General features: G+C 34.2%; 3 protein-coding genes and 1 long non-coding RNA gene across 4 annotated transcripts in view; 3 read left to right on the top strand and 1 right to left on the bottom strand.

Moving 5' to 3' along the window:
• Positions 1–158: 158 nt before the first annotated feature.
• On the top strand, positions 159–4064 carry LOC126917315 (trifunctional enzyme subunit alpha, mitochondrial). Its single transcript, XM_050724069.1, has 11 exons — positions 159–362; positions 652–761; positions 897–1169; positions 1253–1503; positions 1603–1986; positions 2076–2246; positions 2347–2569; positions 2625–2834; positions 2910–3105; positions 3182–3384; positions 3459–4064. Exons 1-11 carry the CDS (start codon positions 290–292, stop codon positions 3657–3659), a joined length of 2295 nt encoding a protein of 764 aa, XP_050580026.1. The 5' UTR covers positions 159–289; the 3' UTR covers positions 3660–4064.
• A 1536-nt stretch (positions 4065–5600) lies between these two features.
• On the top strand, positions 5601–6397 carry LOC126917371 (uncharacterized). Its single transcript, XR_007710922.1, has 2 exons — positions 5601–5870; positions 5972–6397. It is a non-coding gene; the product is annotated as an uncharacterized LOC126917371 (long non-coding RNA).
• Positions 6398–6593: 196 nt separating this feature from the next.
• On the bottom strand, positions 6594–9456 carry LOC126917325 (Krueppel-like factor 10). Its single transcript, XM_050724089.1, has 3 exons — positions 9227–9456; positions 8700–8909; positions 6594–8223 (listed from the first exon to the last, which is right to left on the bottom strand). Exons 1-3 carry the CDS (start codon positions 9278–9280, stop codon positions 7357–7359), a joined length of 1131 nt encoding a protein of 376 aa, XP_050580046.1. The 5' UTR covers positions 9281–9456; the 3' UTR covers positions 6594–7356.
• Positions 9457–15312: 5856 nt separating this feature from the next.
• Positions 15313–17906, top strand: part of LOC126917310 (zinc finger protein ush) — a 202203-nt gene continuing 199609 nt past the window's right edge. Inside the window, exon 1 of the mRNA XM_050724058.1 lies at positions 15313–15820. Coding sequence (XP_050580015.1) covers positions 15781–15820 — 40 coding nt within the window. The 5' untranslated portion in view covers positions 15313–15780. The remainder of the gene's footprint in view (positions 15821–17906) is intronic.

Genomic DNA, 17906 nt, shown 5'->3' with positions numbered 1-17906 from the left:
GACATCATACATTTTGTATTCTGAAAATATCAATTGTAATATTAAATTATATTTTTCATATTCAAAAACAATTTTAATCATTTTTTTGTCTTATTAATTATTTTTATATATATCAGGATACAGTAAGTTGAGGTCAAAGTCCTTGAAGAGTATAGTAAATACAGTAGGTTAGATTAATATCCACATTTACACGCATGCGTAGTTACCGGCGTTTCTACTTTCGCATAGTGATTCCATGTGCAGACTTAAAACTATCTTTTGGGGCGTGTGCATGTAATTTTGTAAAAATATGTCACAATATAGATTATTAGGTGCTATTGCGAGTTTTTCGCATATTAACAAAAATGTTGTAGTACGAACAGGTAATTATAAATAAGAAAACAAGAGTTATATTTTTATATAATCGTATTTATGAACCTTTGCTCCCAAGTAAACTTATCGTAATCTACATGTCACATAAGGTTCAAAATATATGAAATATTCAAATTCGTAATAAATACAAAGGAAACATTTATTTATGATTAAGTTAAAGGTTGAAAAATAGATAAAACTTCAAAATGAATATTTATAAAATGGCAAATATTGAATTAGATGTGACTGCTGGAAGTGGAAGCTTTAGAATTTATATTTGATCATAAATTTTATTTTTAGCATTATACAAATCAGTAAGAGCAATGAGTACCCAAGTAAATACAAAACATTTGAGATACAAAGTTGTAGATAATGTAGCAGTTCTTACTTTAGATTCTCCAGGAGTTAAGGTATATAATAAATACACACATCTAACATATAATTATATTATTTGTCATTAATATATTGATATATTGTTTGATTAATAGTTTGAAAATAATAGCAGAGAAGATTAATAAAAATAATAAGCATTTTATATAATATAGGTAAACACCTTAAATCGAGAAATAATGGATGAAATTGTGGATGTTCTAAAAACTGTACAACATAATTCTGCTGTAAATTCAGTAGTTCTTATAAGTGGAAAACCAGGATGTTTTATTGCTGGTGCTGATATTACTATGATACAACGTTTTAAGACTTCAGAAGATGGCTATAAAATATCTTCTGATGGTCAAAAAGTTTTAGAGGCAATAGAAAAAAGTCAAAAGCCAGTTGTAGCTGCAATCCAAGGCAGTTGTTTAGGAGGAGGTCTTGAGGTATATGATTCAATATGTTTATATACTATTATATTACAATATCTATGGTTTTAATCATACACACTTTTATTTAATTTACATAGGTAGCCATGGCGTGTCATTATCGACTTGCTGTAAATGATCAAAAAACTAATTTAGGTTTACCAGAAGTAATGTTAGGTCTTTTGCCTGGTGCAGGTGGTACACAAAGATTATCTCAATTAACTTCACTTTTTAATGCTTTAGATATGACTCTTACTGGCAAAAATCTTAAAGCAATTAAAGCTAAGCAAGTTGGACTTGTAGATATTTTAGTAAACCGTCTTGGTCCTGGTATTGGAACACCAGAAGAAAAGTAAGAGGTGTTAATTTCATATGCATTTGTATGAAATAAATAAAATTTGTATCTCCATTATATAAAAAAAAAAATTGTATCTCATTGAAATATTTGCAGTACTATGAGATATTTAGAAGAAACTGCTATTAGAGCTGCAAAAGATCTTGCAAATGGAACATTAAAAATTGATCGAAGCCCTAAAACATTGATGGATAAAGTTATGAATTTTGCTTTATCCTATGAGTTTGTAAAAAATCAAGTATTTACCAGAGCAAAAAATGAAGTAATGAGAAAGACTGGGGGATTGTATCCTGCACCTTTTAAAATCTTAGATGTAATACGAACTGGTATGGATAAGGGACAAAAAGCTGGTTATGAAGCAGAGGCAAAAGCCTTTGGTGAACTAGCAGTTACACCTCAGTGTAGGGGTCTTACAAGTTTATTCTTTGGACAAACAGCATGTAAAAAAAATCGTTTTGGGGCACCCAAAAGTGCTGTTAAGTATGGATATTTTGATATGCGTTACATTGATATTTATATAAAAATAACTAATTCTTTTATAGAACACTAATCTCATATATGTATTTCAGAAAAATTGCCGTTGTTGGTGCTGGTCTTATGGGAGCAGGTATTGTTCAAGTAAGCATAGATAAAGGTTTTGATGTAATTATGAAAGATACAAATGAGGCGGGTTTATACCGTGGTCTTAATCAAGTACAAAAAGGATTGGATACTGCAGTGAAACGAAAGAAGTATTCCAAGTTAGTTTTTAGCTTTTCATTAAAAATGTAACACACTCGTACGCGTTTAAAGAGCCGTTGATTTCCGAATTTTGTTCTAATTTTAAAAATTAATTTTTAGCGTTCAAAAAGATAAATATCTTTCTCAACTTGATTCCACATTAGCCTATAATTCATTTAAAAATGCAGATATTGTAATTGAAGCTGTATTTGAAGATATTGCGATTAAACATAAAGTTATAAAAGAAATTGAGGCAAATACTCCAGATTATTGTGTACTCGCAACAAATACATCAGCAATTCCTATTACTGAAATAGCTGCTGGTAGTAGCCGTCCAGATAAGGTATGTATTATATATTATTTCTCTAATCTGATGTAACAGAGAAATGTATTTATAGGTGATTGGAATGCATTACTTTTCTCCAGTAGATAAAATGCAATTGTTAGAAATAATAACACATAAAGGTACGTCCGCTGAAACTATTAAAACTGCAGTTGATGTAGGTTTAAAACAAGGAAAAACAGTTATTACTGTTGGGGATGGTCCTGGATTTTATACAACAAGAATTCTGTCTGCTATGTTATCTGAAGCTATTAGATTAATGCAGGTAATACTTTTTTTTCATAGTTTATACTATATAGTATAAGAAAACTGAAAAATGTAATGCTCAATATACAAACAGGAAGGTGTGGATCCTATAGATCTAGATAGTATGTGTAAAAAGTTCGGCTTTCCTGTTGGAGCAGCTACTTTATCAGATGAAGTCGGCATCGATGTTGGCGCTCATATAAGTGCGCATCTTGTAAAGGCACTAGGTGAACGTTTTAGAGGTGGAGATGTAAATATACTCAGTGACATGGTTCAAGCTGGTTTTCTAGGTACTCAGTTTTTTATTTGTTTTATATACTTTATTCTTTTTATAGATGTATTTAGTGAAATATATGTCATTTTTAGGAAGAAAGTCCGGCAAGGGAATATATATATATGAATCTAATGTTAAGAACAGAAATATGAACCTTGCGGCATTAGACATTTTGAAGAAATACAAACTTGAACCAAAAGGAAGTACATCCGTCGAAGATCGTCAGTTAAGAATGGTGTCTCGATTTGTTAATGAAGCAGTACTTTGTTTAGAAGAAAATATTTTGGCTAATCCGGTAATACAAAATTTCGAACGCATTAGTAAATCATTAAATTATATTGTGTTTATTAAACATAAATATTTTTACAGTTGGAGGGTGATATAGGCGCTGTTTTTGGATTAGGATTCCCTCCATTCACTGGTGGGCCTTTCCGTTGGATAGATTTTTACAGTGCTGATAAATTAGTACAAAAAATGGAAGAATTTCAAAGCCACTATGGTGACGCATTTAAGCCATGCCAAATGCTACGTGATATGGCATCTGATCGAAGCAAAAAGTTTTATAAATGAAAAATTTAATAGATTTGTAAGAGAAGTGTTTATATAATGCTAAAGCTTTAAAACTACACTTGAAATTAAAAAAATTTTATATTTGCCTAAAAACTACTATAATATTTAGGAGTACTATATTTTTTGATAAATATATATGTTGAGATGGTTCTAGTGATTAATTTTAAACTTCCTTAAACTATCAATCCAAACTAGTTATGTATCTAGTATAAGATTTTTATACTTTATAACAAGAATATTTTCATAATATGTAACAATAATGTTTATTTTTGCAGTATGTAATACGAACAAAATGTACATATGCGCTCTATTTTGAAACGCAAAATATACTCTTTTTACTGTTTATAAAATTGTGCAATGTAATTTATTAAAGGAAATTTTAATAACAAGTTTTGAATATAAAAATTTTCTACTTATTTTCCTTTACAAAGGTAGCGCCAGTAAAGGTTGTGAGTGTGCATTATATGTTAAACAGTTTAATAATGAATGACTGATAAATGTGTACTTACGAATAAATTTATCGCTTAATTACCATTTTTTATTTCCTTCCAATTATGAAAGATGTAGAAGCGGAATTCTTGTTCTTGATGCAATGTTTGGAAGATATTGCACTTTCAGATACATTCTTATTTATGAGTAAAAAAAATTGAATCTGCATTCATTATATAAACATTTAGGATAAATTTAACCTCAGCAAACTAAACAAATTTCTAATATATGGATAATATAAAAATATAGATTTTTATTTTATTTCTAGTATAATTGTAATATAATTATAATTTCACAAAAGCACAACGAATGTAGTAATGCATTTAGATTTGAGACCCTATACCAAAAAAAATAAATTTAATGAAAGTAATTATTTTTTACTATTTACATATATCATACATTTTCTTGATTGAAAAAAGGAACTTCAAGAATACAAGAATATAATTTATTATGTAACAACATTGTCCCTTTTGTAATAAAATTACTAAAATAATAAGTCTATAAATTTTGATATACAAATAATTCTTTATTATTATTAGATTACTATTTCAATAAAGTTAACAAATGAAGAAATATAAAAATGGGAACACGTGTTACGCTTTTAATAACAAAAGGAAATTTTAATAAAAACGAGCAAGGGTAATCAAGAGGACATTTTACGTCATCTACCGGTCCCACACCTGTTTGTGACATTTACAATATTAAAAGAACTCAAGTCCTTGGCTGATGCAAGAAACCACAACGTTTCGTGAGAAGCCATTAATGAGGATCATGTCTTTAAATTGACCTGTATAACTTAGTTCGCGCTAGTTTGCCAAGAATATAAACAAAAGCTAAAAAAATTTGTTACGATTCTTTTCTTGAATATTTCTTTAGTCGCGTACATTGTTAAGGATTATTTTAATGATAACATTTTAATGATAAAAGAAAGCGCTAATAAAATATAAATATATATCATTACTAACAATATGCAAAGAAAGAAAATTAATCCACACATACATATATATCCGCATAAATTTTTGGTCAAGTAATACTGAACTGAAGCTATTACATATATTGCAGTAATTTCGTTCAGAGCCTATTCAATGGTATTGGAAAAATTTAGTTTTATAATACAGAAATCACTAAGCGCAGAAATATTCGAAAGTGTATTTATATTTGCTAGAAAATACGTATTTTGGGCAATACAGTTTTCCCACAAATACGTACAATTGATAAAAAATCTTATCTCAATCGATGACCTTGCGAATTATGTTTGACGCTAACGTGATTTTTTTACGCGTATAAAGAATGTGATAATGCTTACAATGAAATTTTCCTACTTTCTCTGCGTGGATTATATTTTTTATTAATAATATACATAAAAAATAATATGAGTATAATAAAAATAGTATGTATAATACACATAATAGTGTGTATATACTCATACAGTAAACTCATATACAAGGCACATTCGTATATTATATTATTGAAAAACAGAAATACTTGTGTTTTATTTGTACATTAAAAACTGTATAAAATTTATGTACTGTTAGAAAATCAATTTTTTCATGTGATCTTAGTATTTGAAAAAGTATCGGCTAATTTAAATCTGAATGCAACCTTAGTGAATTTTAACCAACGAGGATAATATCCTACACACGCATTCGAACACAACCTAGCTTTCTGTATGATGCGTGATGGAAAGTTTTCACTTTGATATGATTTGCTGAATGCGTTGCTGTATGTATATCCTAATATTCTAACATTCTATGTAATTTATATTTCATACTTAAGAGGTATTCTTAATCAAAATATAATTGAAATGTATTTATATTTTTCAGATTAAAAGTTGAATGGACGAATTCACATAATACCTATAAATAATGGTCGAATATTTAAACAACTAATGATATCACATTCTATTACTTCATTTATTTAAAATTCAATGTGAACACAGTTGCTAACGATTAAGTTTTATGATATGTTCGAAATTTAAAAATAACTAAGGGCTCGAAATAATGTATAATAATTAATGATTATTAGTCATGTCCTATTACGGCATGTAGTGCAAACACAACAGATACTGCACTAGCAATTTTTTCTCTTTCATTAGTCATCTTGATCTATGATCTTTTATTTATGTATATTGATCTTACTTTTTTATGAAGTTGAAAAGTTAAAGATTTACTATCAAGTTTTTGCTTATTAATGTTGTATTGCATTATGTTAATTTATAAAAAATATAACAAGGATTATTTTTGTCAAAATTAGTAATTATATTTAATTAAGTAATTTATAAAACACTCTACTTACTAAAGTTGATCAAGCGAGAATCTCTAATTATAAGAATTACATAAAATTGATCAAGACACTTTTGTAAATCGATAACGTATATAGTTAGATGCCTGAGGATACAGGAAGGACAGTGTAAGGTGTACTAAGTTTTATGTATATTAACGATACTTTTATATGAAAGTATATAAGTTGTTTAATTAATTTCTGTTTCTGTAGAAAAAATTTTAAAACTTATTTTTATACATAATATTAAAGTCTTACTTCGTCTAGTATATCACTTAACTGGACGAGTTATATGTATATACATATATACACATAGATAGATATGACCTTAATTAATATACATATATGTATAACTAGTTGAAGATAATGAAAATAGCATAATCCTTAACACTTTTGCATAGCCGTTATGTATACAACTGATAAAAACTGTCTTTGCATTTTTAAATAAATATTTTTTCTCGGTCAACGCGCTTATGCATCACAGATCACAGTCACACTTAGGTACTTGGTTCACGGACGGCAAAGAAAGCCTCATTTTATGACTTATCATCACTCCTCGTGCCTTCAAGTTCTTTCCTTTTAAGTACGCTTTTATTAATTCAATTTACACGATCACACTGTGGCACACATCGGAAAAGACATATAGGAGCGTATTCGTATTCTTGCAATCTTCACACTTCAAAGTCGACATGTTCCCCGTCAATTTTATTGTTTGATTGTGGAGTTAGGAAAATCTTCTCGGGATAAATTTTTTCGCAGAGAATATCTATTGTTATCGTAAAATATTGTCTTTGATTATCCATCAAAAGACAATCTTAATATTCTCATGATGTTGGAATGCTTAATTCTGCGATAATTAAAGCTCGATTCACTGCTTTAAATACAGGTTTAAATATTAAGTGATACCAGGTCACTGTTCTCGTATTTTTCAAGCTGTTAATTGCGGTGCAATTATTTGTTGAGTCGATTGTGTTATACGTGGTGCTATAACCGGAAGTAGGCTTACTCTTAAAGGTGTGGATGTCATTTGCGTGACAGAAGGTTGAGCGCTGGAGACACTCGTGGATGAAGACCTATCTCTGGTATGCCGTTTAACGTGTTTTGCCAGATGGTCGCTTCTCATAAATCTTCTCTGACAAACAGTACAAACAAATTTCTTTTCTCCAGTATGCGTTCGCTTATGCCGTGAAAGTTCGTCGCTTCTTGAAAATCGTCTGCTACAGTCTTCGTAGGGACATGAGAATGGTCGTTCACCTGTATGGGTTCGTGTATGGGCTTTCAAATGAGATGACTTAAAATAATTCTTGCCACAACCTGGATGTTCACATTCGTAAACACGACGTCGTGCAGTTGACTCTGGTGCAGTTACACTTGATGCTGTTGTAGTCGTAGGCGCAGTTACTAATAAAAGAGGAGCTCGTGGAAGAACCAAAGGCGATCCTAAAAGTCCGGTTACCATAATCGGCGCAGGTTTTGGTGCTAGAGGATGTAATTTTGGTTGTACAGTCTCGCGATCCGTATTTTTATTATTTACAATAATCTCTTCTTTCCGCAAACTCATTTTGAATTTGAGACTCTTCAGTATATTCTCCGGCTCCGTTGTACTTTGCCGCGTAGTCGATTCGGACTGTGAACTGGAGATATGCTGTGGATCATGTGGAACTGATTGTGAGCATATCGTGGTAATCTTTGGTATCAAGTTGGCAGGACTGTAGGTACCATCTCGATTGGCACGCATTATCACCGAAACACGGGCTGGTTCTGGACTTGGTGGTGGCGTACCGTCTAAGAGTAACTGTTTAAAAAAATACAAATTTGTAACAATTCATTCTTCTCTTTAGATAATTAGATTAACAAAAATTTGTTAGATAGATCGAAAAAAAATATTGTATTTATATTTTCTATGTTATTATGTAGAAAAAATTAAAAAGAAGTGAAAATATAACAAGCTCAGGCTTTTTATCATTCGTTTAAGAGACATCTATATATTTTGGAAAATACGGATTCAAATGTTACTTTGCAACAACTACCATCAGAAGGTATAAACCATTTGCTCGAAGGATAAGCATCAAAAATGGTGTACGAGTGAACGCACGCAATGTGTACGCAATAAATGGGGTCATCTTGCAAAACAACTCTATAAAGCATGCGCGCATGCGTCTATGTACATTGGAGTGGTCTGTCGATCGGGTAGAAAAAATCAAAAAAAGGTAGTTTTGCAATGAAGATGCATACTGAGAAGGCTATTAGTATCGATAACATAATACTCACTTTTGCCAATTCACATTGTTCCACGCATCGCCTTTTTCGGAAAGGTTCATCTTCTTCCGAATCAGAAGGTTGTGGAGTTGGAGGTAAACCAGGCCGTGCATTTCCGTCATCGTTTCTCTTCACGTTTATATCAGCAGTCTTCGTTTTCTGTAGAAGTTTATCTCCCAAAAGTGCTGCAACGCTGAACGAAGACTGAATCGTTGGTTCAATCTGGAAAGAAAAGATAATTTTTTAATTAAGCATTAAATAATGAATTCAATTATAAGAACCACATCAGAGAAATATAAACTAGAAGGACTATAAACAGAAAATCTACAAAATCTTTAAAAAATGTACAAAGCAAAGAGAAATACGAGAGAAAAAAAATTAATAGAAATGATATGAAATAAGAATAGAAATGAAGACATATTGTGATGTAAAATGAATTACGTGAAACAGGGCTAGGTTGCAGTTTCCAGCTGCATTCATATTTCGCGGGCAGCTAGTCTGTCTACAGTGGCGGTACTTTTAATTCAACGTTCACTTACGTGTTTGAATTGGGGTGAGGCCGGTGGTGAAAGAGGTGTTTGATTAGCATCCATTTTTTAGAGAAAATATGGCGTGAGTATGTTTTACGTTAAAGAGGCTCGCCCGTTGATGAGAAAACGCGGTCTCACGTATACCGTATTTCGAGCGAAAAAAGGTTAAGGGACGTAACCGTTGAACGTCTGGTAATGCAATGAAGCTTTCTCAGGTCGGTTGGCTCGACACGCCGTGCTAGTTGTGTGTGTGATCATGCGGCGCGCTTCACTCGGACCAATGGTGTGGAGGGGCTCGCCGTAGTTGACCAATCAGCGGAGTACTATCAGCCGACGACCGCGTGATCACCAGCGTGCTGTTCACGTGCTCGCGGTCTGACTGAGGCCGTGATCATGACGTCAGTCTGCGTGGCGCGCTCGGTCGATACGTCATGGTATCGCTGCGCTCACCAAGCGTCATGCAACTTCAACCCTCCTACACCTCCTTTCGAAGTTATCTAACTCGCTCTTTCTATCTCTTCGCCTTTTCTCTTCCTGCGACTCTTCGTCGATGTAGTCTGGCCGCGACCGAACGTTCGCAAGCCACGGCGAGCCTCCGAATTGCCTTTTCGCCACACTTACTTCCCCCCCCCCTTTGCGCCGTTGTAACGTGAGAGTTTCTAAGCTCGCTGCATAAATATTTCCTTCTTATAAACAACCGCGTACGACGCTTCGATGATTTCATTTTTAATAACTTTTCCGTATCCGGTTACCATTTCTGACCTTCTCGAAGATGTTTTGTTGTTAACAGATAAACGAGGAAAAATATATTACGATTCTAGGAATGTCGTTTTCACCGTTCAGCATCCTTGTCATGTCACTCTCCCTCAACGTATCTAAAGTCTGCAGCAATGCATCTGTAGCCGCTCTGACATTTATTGGTTTATTGCATCTGGATTTCTCTCAACTTATTCTTCGAGCATTTTTTGTGTTTTGAAGGAACAATATACGTATGTATATATACGCGTAATATATGGAGAGGGTTGAAGAGAGCAGGTAACTGAAAAATCTAGGAAAGCGAAGTCGTCGGGAGGTCGGATTTTAACGAGGAAGCATTCTGATGCAGTCTGCCGTTAAATATATCGGTCGCCTACTTTGCGACTGGTTAATTCGAATTCAGCTCGGGCGGGTGCTGGTCTTTGACTCTTCTTTCCCTTCTCCTCTTCCATCATTCTCTTTATCCCGTTGTATTTTTCTGCAGCGTCTTCTTTGCCGAACAAATTGGTCGGCTGGTTGATTGATTGTCTGCATCGGCAGAAATTCGCAGCCGTATTTATTTAAAGCCGGATCGTTTAAAGACAGCTCATATAGGGAAAATGGAATAATTTTATCGTTAGCTGAATGTTATATTTAGCGAATATTCTTTTGTTCTTCTTTTTCATGTTTCGAATGCAAACATAGTAGAATTCGCCTTGAAGATCGTATATAGCACTATGCTGTATAATCGGTGCCATTCATAGATACAAGAAATTGCATTTTTAGCTTTTTACATAGAATGGTTGCATCGAAGAAAACTTCTGTCCTTTGATAAATCTGTTACTATGAACGCGTAGTGATTTTCCACGACGTCTCTCTTGGAAATGCGGAAATCTCTGTAAACTGAGACGATGTTCATATTGTGGCCCACATATCGCGGTTGCGCACTAAAAGAAAATGGGGTCGTAAGAAGATAACAAATAGTTAACTTACAAACAACAACTTGACAACTGATGTTTATTGCGCGTCATTAATCTATTATATTGTATTTGGCTCCTTTCTACTTTTGAAATCCACGTGTCACAAGAGTCATTATATTCTGTCTTTAAATATATACCTTCTTTTTGCTCTTTTAGATTTTTTATGACTTTTAAATTTCGTCTCATAGAAAATCGTAATATAGGCTAATTAGATTATGAACATACAAAATATCTATCTATTATCATCTTTAATATAATTCATATAACATGACCTACTGCGACGCTAAGGAGGTTTAAACGTAGATTATTAATTTATTTCAATTATAATGTGACCATATTTTACTTTGGCAAAGTAATGGTGTCGAATCCTGATCATCTATCATGTTTACGAAATAAAATTGACGAAATGAAATAAAAAGAAATCGAAAGATTTCGAAATTACGATATTCTTTTTAAAACTTAACGCGTGAGTATTTTTCCTTCATTTAATAAATGAACAAGCTTGGGTTACGAGTCCCTTAACGCAATTCTTTAAGAGGCTTTACGAATTAACGTCGTCTTAGTGGAATTCGTGAGATCCAAATTATCCTGTGTTCGAACTCGAAGCCACTGAAAGAAACAATCTATGTACGTCATAATCGGCTTTGAAAATAGAGTTCCCGTAGCGGATTATCATTTAATCGTATTGGGTGTAAGATGCACATAATTGCGTATTTTTGTTAATGCATATTCAATGCATATTGCAATGATTCATTAAGAAGAGAATGACCTGCTGCATCGACTAGACGTCGAAACGAGCAATATTGTTGGACGAATTCTTAGATTTTTGTCGGTTCGAAATAGGTGAAGGCGTAGAATCGTGAATCAGTTCCATGTGACCAAGTTCTATGTGACTTTCTACGTATATCCATTGGTTCCTTATCGCTATTTTTTGAACAAGCTTCTTATCACGCAGCGAGCAATCGCGTGGAATATTACTATGTAAATTCTTTTCCCTTAGTGTTCTTGTGTCTTTAGTAAATTTGATTTTATCATTTGATATCTTCACTGTTCTCTGTGCATTATCGTTCTCGACTGCGCTCTATATTGGTAAAACGATTAGAACACTCGATAGTCCCGCTCCATGCTTATTTACGTCGCCGTGAATAATCGACAACGGTTCCCATGAACGATCGGAAAATACGCGGTAAGATTAGAAGAATAACGAAGTGTAAATCACTTTAATTGTTTCTTTCATAACGAAAGTCTTTATCAAAAAATTTAGTTAGTATTTCATCATTCTCTTATCGGATGTCCGTATAGTGAACCGAACTATAAATGTTATTCGTCGCTCTTAATAATTTTACAGTCTTTAATTAACTTATATCGATTCTCGTGAGCAGCCACGCGTCCCGTCGATTTGACGAATGGCTACCAATGTTTACGATAGACAACAACGGAATCATTCGACGAACTCGTGATCGATGATCGTGTGTGCGTTTTCTGTTCATGCTTTATCGCCAGCTTCGTGTTAACTCTGCAAAAGTATCGCTGACATTGTTTTTAAAATAAATATCTAAGTCAGTAAGAGAACGTGACAGAGAAGCATCCGGTATGATTAACCGAAAGTTCGTAAAAATCGGGTCCTCAAGCGTAAAGTGTATCTTATATCGAACGAATTTCGTTCAAAACATTCGACTTGTATCTCCTCTATCTTACTTTCCCCGTAGAGGGCCTCAAGGCTGACCGTACGACCTTCCCCGATCTTCGTATTATATAGCGTGTCGTATTGTTTCGCAATTTTAATTAATAACATGACTAAAGTGATTGAACGTTGCACGTTACGTGCATTTTAAACGTACACCGAACAAAGGAGGAAAGCACGTACAAAAATAACCACAGTGTTTAGTATGTGTCAAGAAAGACGCCAAAAAGAAATAATGCAAAGCTTAAGTAGGAAACTGTAAGTTAAAGATACAAGGTTCGTGTTTGAAATATTAAATTTCAAAAGTTTTTTTATTCGAAATCTTAATCTTAAATATCAAATAGAAATTCAATTTTTATATCGCTACTGTAGTATCACAGATTACTGTGACACGGATTATATCAAGGATTATAGTAACGACACAATAACATTGGTATACAATTTATTCGATATGTATGAAATCTATCTATGAGTATACAAAATTAAAATTTTTATCAAGCAATAAAATTGCACTATCAGACTTAATTGTTTTGTGACTGCTTTGTAACACGTAGTAAGGAGAAGTTGGTAAACTCGAGAATGTTTTCATAGAATCTCGATGTTTATCTATATACGAGTTATCAAGGTTTGAGATTCTTTGCTTGAAAATATGGAGGTAATGCTTTTCTTCGGTTTGCGTCAACACGAAGGCTCGCCTGCGAACATGCGCATCCGTCGATTGAGTTCACTTAAGGGCGTGCTATTTCATCAGTGTTTTTGTTGCAGCAGTACTGTATGCTAAATTATTGAATAATTATTACTCGATACGATTACAAAACTATATTATGCTCGTATAATTAGAATTACGCATTGATTAGAAATATGCATTTACTTTTGCGACTGTCTTGCTGCGATGGTTCCTTCCTGTAACTATTTTTCTTTTTTAAATTTCTTGCGTTCGCCATTAGCCTTGCGGCGTCTTTTCCTTTGTCCGACCTTCAGACAGCACTTCGACAGAATTACAACTACATATCTCATCGTTTATACGTTACATTTGTAGTTTGTTGCTGTACAAATGCAATTGTTGACAATTTCGTCGTCCTATTCTTGGCGATGCCTCTGACTTAACCTTCTAATTCTTTCTTCTCTGTTCCTCGAAATCTTCCGTATTCGTTACAGTCGAAGTATAGAACTCCGTATTATGTTTAGATTGCGAATACTAATGCGATCTCATACTTTTATAAATATAAGTAAGGAAATATTATAGGTACGTTTGACCATTAGATGTTTACATCTCTAAATTTTCCATAAATGCATAAAAATCCGCGATTTATGTAAGTATGTTCGTATAGCGTACAGTGTCTATTACTGCGTTCGGTTTGTTTTTTGCTTTATGTTATCCACGGGTTTGAAAGCATGGGGCGTGTCTGTTAAACAGGTCATAGCCCTTCATGGAAAGTAACGCGTACTCACAGCGACTCGTGGCCAAAAGTATGTTCGATAGAGGACAGTGTTCGTATTGTTGGCGGAGATGTGTTTGATATATCGCAAAGTTCGATTGCGAATGCATTTGGTACATCGTCTGAGTTCAGTCTCGTTGTACGACCGAAAATAGCACGTATCTTTCTTTCTCAGTAATAGAAGTGGGAATAATTGGTCTTTGACTTGTTTACATTCGAAGAAACGGTGCCACGTAAAAATTGGATCGGATTGAGGATACGTACTTCTCATCCACGGCCGAACAAGCAAATAAATATGGACGATAAAAATGCCTTGAGTGGAAGTTTCAACCTTGGGAAATAAGCATCGACGATGATATCTTACCTGTAAAATAAAATTGTAAATATTTCACCTGTGAAATAAAAATTGAGTTAATATATTTATGTAGGATTAGGAGAGGATTGTATAGGAAAGTATGACAAATTAATGAAATTAATTAAAACAAAATAATTTTCAACAACATGTATTTATAGCTTGATATGAAAAAATTATATTATAATTTTAAATCATAACTATGAAATCCAAATTTTATTTATCCATTCTATATTTAATTCTAACTAATATTAAGATTCATGTAAACGTATAAGTCGATAGTGCAAAATATATTTTTGTCGGTACACATGATGTCTCTGATATCTACCGTTGCCAATTTAAAAAATTTCAGTTTGATTACCAGATGAGAATAACTACATTATGTGTTAAACTACACTATTCGGCCGTAGATGTCGCTAGAGAACTTCTACCAAGTTACCAACCAATAGTTATAACTATTTTTCATAAAAAATTATTTGCTATTCATAAAGTAGGCTTTTTAAAATAAAACCCACGATAGTTATCATCAATATTAATGTCAATAATCGATCATCACGTTTGAGATTTTATTTTGTTTATATTTATATAATATTTTGCATCAATCATTAAATTCCTTTTATAATTGAAAAAATGATATAGCTTATCTTAATTTTTATCTTCTTTTATCAGTATTTTTCGGAGATCTTTCGAATTCTTTTAATTTGAATTTCAGATAATCGATATCATGTACATTGACGCACTACCGCCATCTGATACACTCGACAAACATTCTCTGCCGGTAAACACATCTTTAAAATTTCCCGCTTTCAGAAGCTGAACTCGAGTAATGGGCGGAGCTTCCCCCCTCACCGATTCCCCTACTTAGTAGCACGTAGTCACGCTGCATTTGCAGGAGTGGGGGTTGTTTGGTATCGCGTTTGTTTAGTTGCTCGCTGACAGCGGCCGCGGTACGAGTACGTCGTGGTGCGTGTATACGTTTTTCATCGGCGTTTGTGCGTGAAAAACGCGAGAACCGACTGCGAACGCGGGGTAAGAAGGAATCACAAGAGCGGGTTAATAGAACAATCCGGAATCGATGAGGAAGTATCATTTATCAGAGACGTATATTGTCCGGTGATCGGAAAAATCGTATTTTTGTGCCTGTCGAAGTGTTCGTTGTTCGTTGCTTTTTTATCTCTTTGTCTCCCTGGCTTTGTCGTCTTATAAACCAACCTGTTTCGTCTACTCCTAAATTTTCGTTTCGTGTGCTGTGTCACTTGTTATATGTCAACAACGTTACGACGATCTGGGACGACCGACCTTCGTCTTCTCGCGCGTACCTGCAACGATGTCAAGCATGTCGACGCTGATTTGGTGATGGCAGAACGCAGAGGATGTCACGCCGCAAGCAGAGCAATCCAAAACCACTGAAACGTGAGTCGTAACCGATATGCGATTCCTTCATTCTCCCGTGACTCTGCCGCTTTCTTTCGTTTACGTTCCGCGTGTTCGTATTTCTCACGTAACGCATGTTAAATCGTGTTTGCAACCCGGAAAAACGGGTTTCTCGACGGCGTGCTTTTAAGCCGGCCACCACGTTGCTTGACAGGTGATTGGGCGTCTTTGCTTGTCAGACCACGTTTCCAGTCGGCGCTTACGTGCCATGCAAACTGTCTCGGTTGATTCGCGTCGGTTAGAATTCTTTCTCGGAGACAACAGTTCTTTCCGCCATTTTTTATCGGTTATATCTTTTCGAACGAGCTCGATACTGCATAACGTGTCTAGCCAATCAGCGTTTGTATCGTGATATCTTACTGGCGGGAACATACGTAGATAGCTTCGAAGTTATTCGATCGAGATTTAACGTTACAGGGGTATTGAATTATCTTTCTTTTGCAGAGAATCAATCATGTGCACGATCTTTTCTGTAATTTTTTTGTATGTGTTTCGTTCGATCGATTGGAATGTTAGGTTAGCTGGTATTGGGAGAGAACAGTTGTCATTCGACAGGTCGGTTGTTGTCGGCTGACCTTTCGAGCTCTCGCGGATCACGTGGTTGACCACACATGCAGCGCTCGAACCGCGTGCGTATGCCAATGTCATAGAAATCATTGCATTTCACATTTGTACGTTAATCAGGGAAAATGATATAATACCGTTACAGATCATTGGAATCAATATTTTATTATATAACGCTGTGATACGTTGAAGTGTCAACGTGTCTCGGAATGTATTAAAGTTAGGAAATATGTTTCGATAAATTTGTTATATCTACATATATACGTAGTAGATACATATCTGTCACAAGCCATTATATATTAATTTTGACGCCATTTTATTACAAGTAGATATTCAAATATTATCTTTGATGCATACTATTATATATGAGTTCATCGTTGGTAAATTTGTTTTCGGTCGTATTAACGTATTCTACTTATTGCGTTTTTACTTAGAAATGGTTTTATATCGCTTTTCTGAATTCTGCGCCACGATTACTGTTTACGTTCTTACAGCAACACATTGAAACCTAATCATTATTATCGTCTATTGCGAAACAAACCGTATATTCTTCATAAGAAGCAAAATTCTTATAAACTATAATTCTTAATTTTGGAAGACGACATTTTTCTTCATATATATAACTAATAGTTCTTTTATCACAGACGCGTGTATACCAATAGAAGAAAAAACACACTTCGTGTAGTTTACGCAGCAAAAGTGCGATATAATTCTTTGATGTTAAAATTGATCGCTGACGTATGTAGCGCAATTCACTGTATGTATATGCAGACACATTTCCATTCAAGTGAAATGGTAAAAACAAGTAAGTTTATGAGATGGTTTTTTCATTTCAGTAATAGACAGCATTAACTTTCTTACACGTACATCTATATTCAAACTATTCGCTAATATTTGTTTATCAAATGTTTTTCATTCAAATACACTGTAGTTTTAAAAATCTTCCATTAGGTCATAGTAATAAAACAAAAATTCCATAATTAAGGATTAAATACACACGTAACGATCCAATTAATATCTTAAACAATACAGGAAATATTTTTCTCAATGACGATCATACCAATTTGTTTTTCTATGAAAAAGAAAAAGAATTCGCATCCGAAGTATTCGATACTTTGAAAAAAATTAAAACTCTCTTCCATCATACTCTTCGTCATTTTTTCGTAAAGCTAATTTTCTATTTCTTCACTCGCCATCCCCAACGTGCTTCCCAATATCTCTTTTTGGCGAACTCTTACGCAGTCAGGTGGATTCGCGACACTCGTGTACCTACAGCCACCAATTAAAGCTTCCACGATTCCGCAGGACTTTTGTCGATGGTATCGAGTTGGCAAAACGGGGATCGGTTCGGCTGCACGAATTCGTATCTCGGCGTATACGTATATGTTTCTGGATCTCGGCGTAAAACCGATCGAGGCCAGACGAGATCGCGGGTGCCGATTCCGACGGGATCCTTCGTCCCTCGCCGCCCTTGTGTCGCGGCTGGATCACGTGGCCCCCG

Source organism: Bombus affinis, chromosome 6 (assembly GCF_024516045.1).
Source record: "Bombus affinis isolate iyBomAffi1 chromosome 6, iyBomAffi1.2, whole genome shotgun sequence".
Classification (NCBI taxonomy): Eukaryota; Metazoa; Arthropoda; class Insecta; order Hymenoptera; family Apidae; genus Bombus; species Bombus affinis.
Note: the sequence above shows the minus strand (reverse complement) of the source record. Positions and strands in the feature narration are given on the sequence as shown.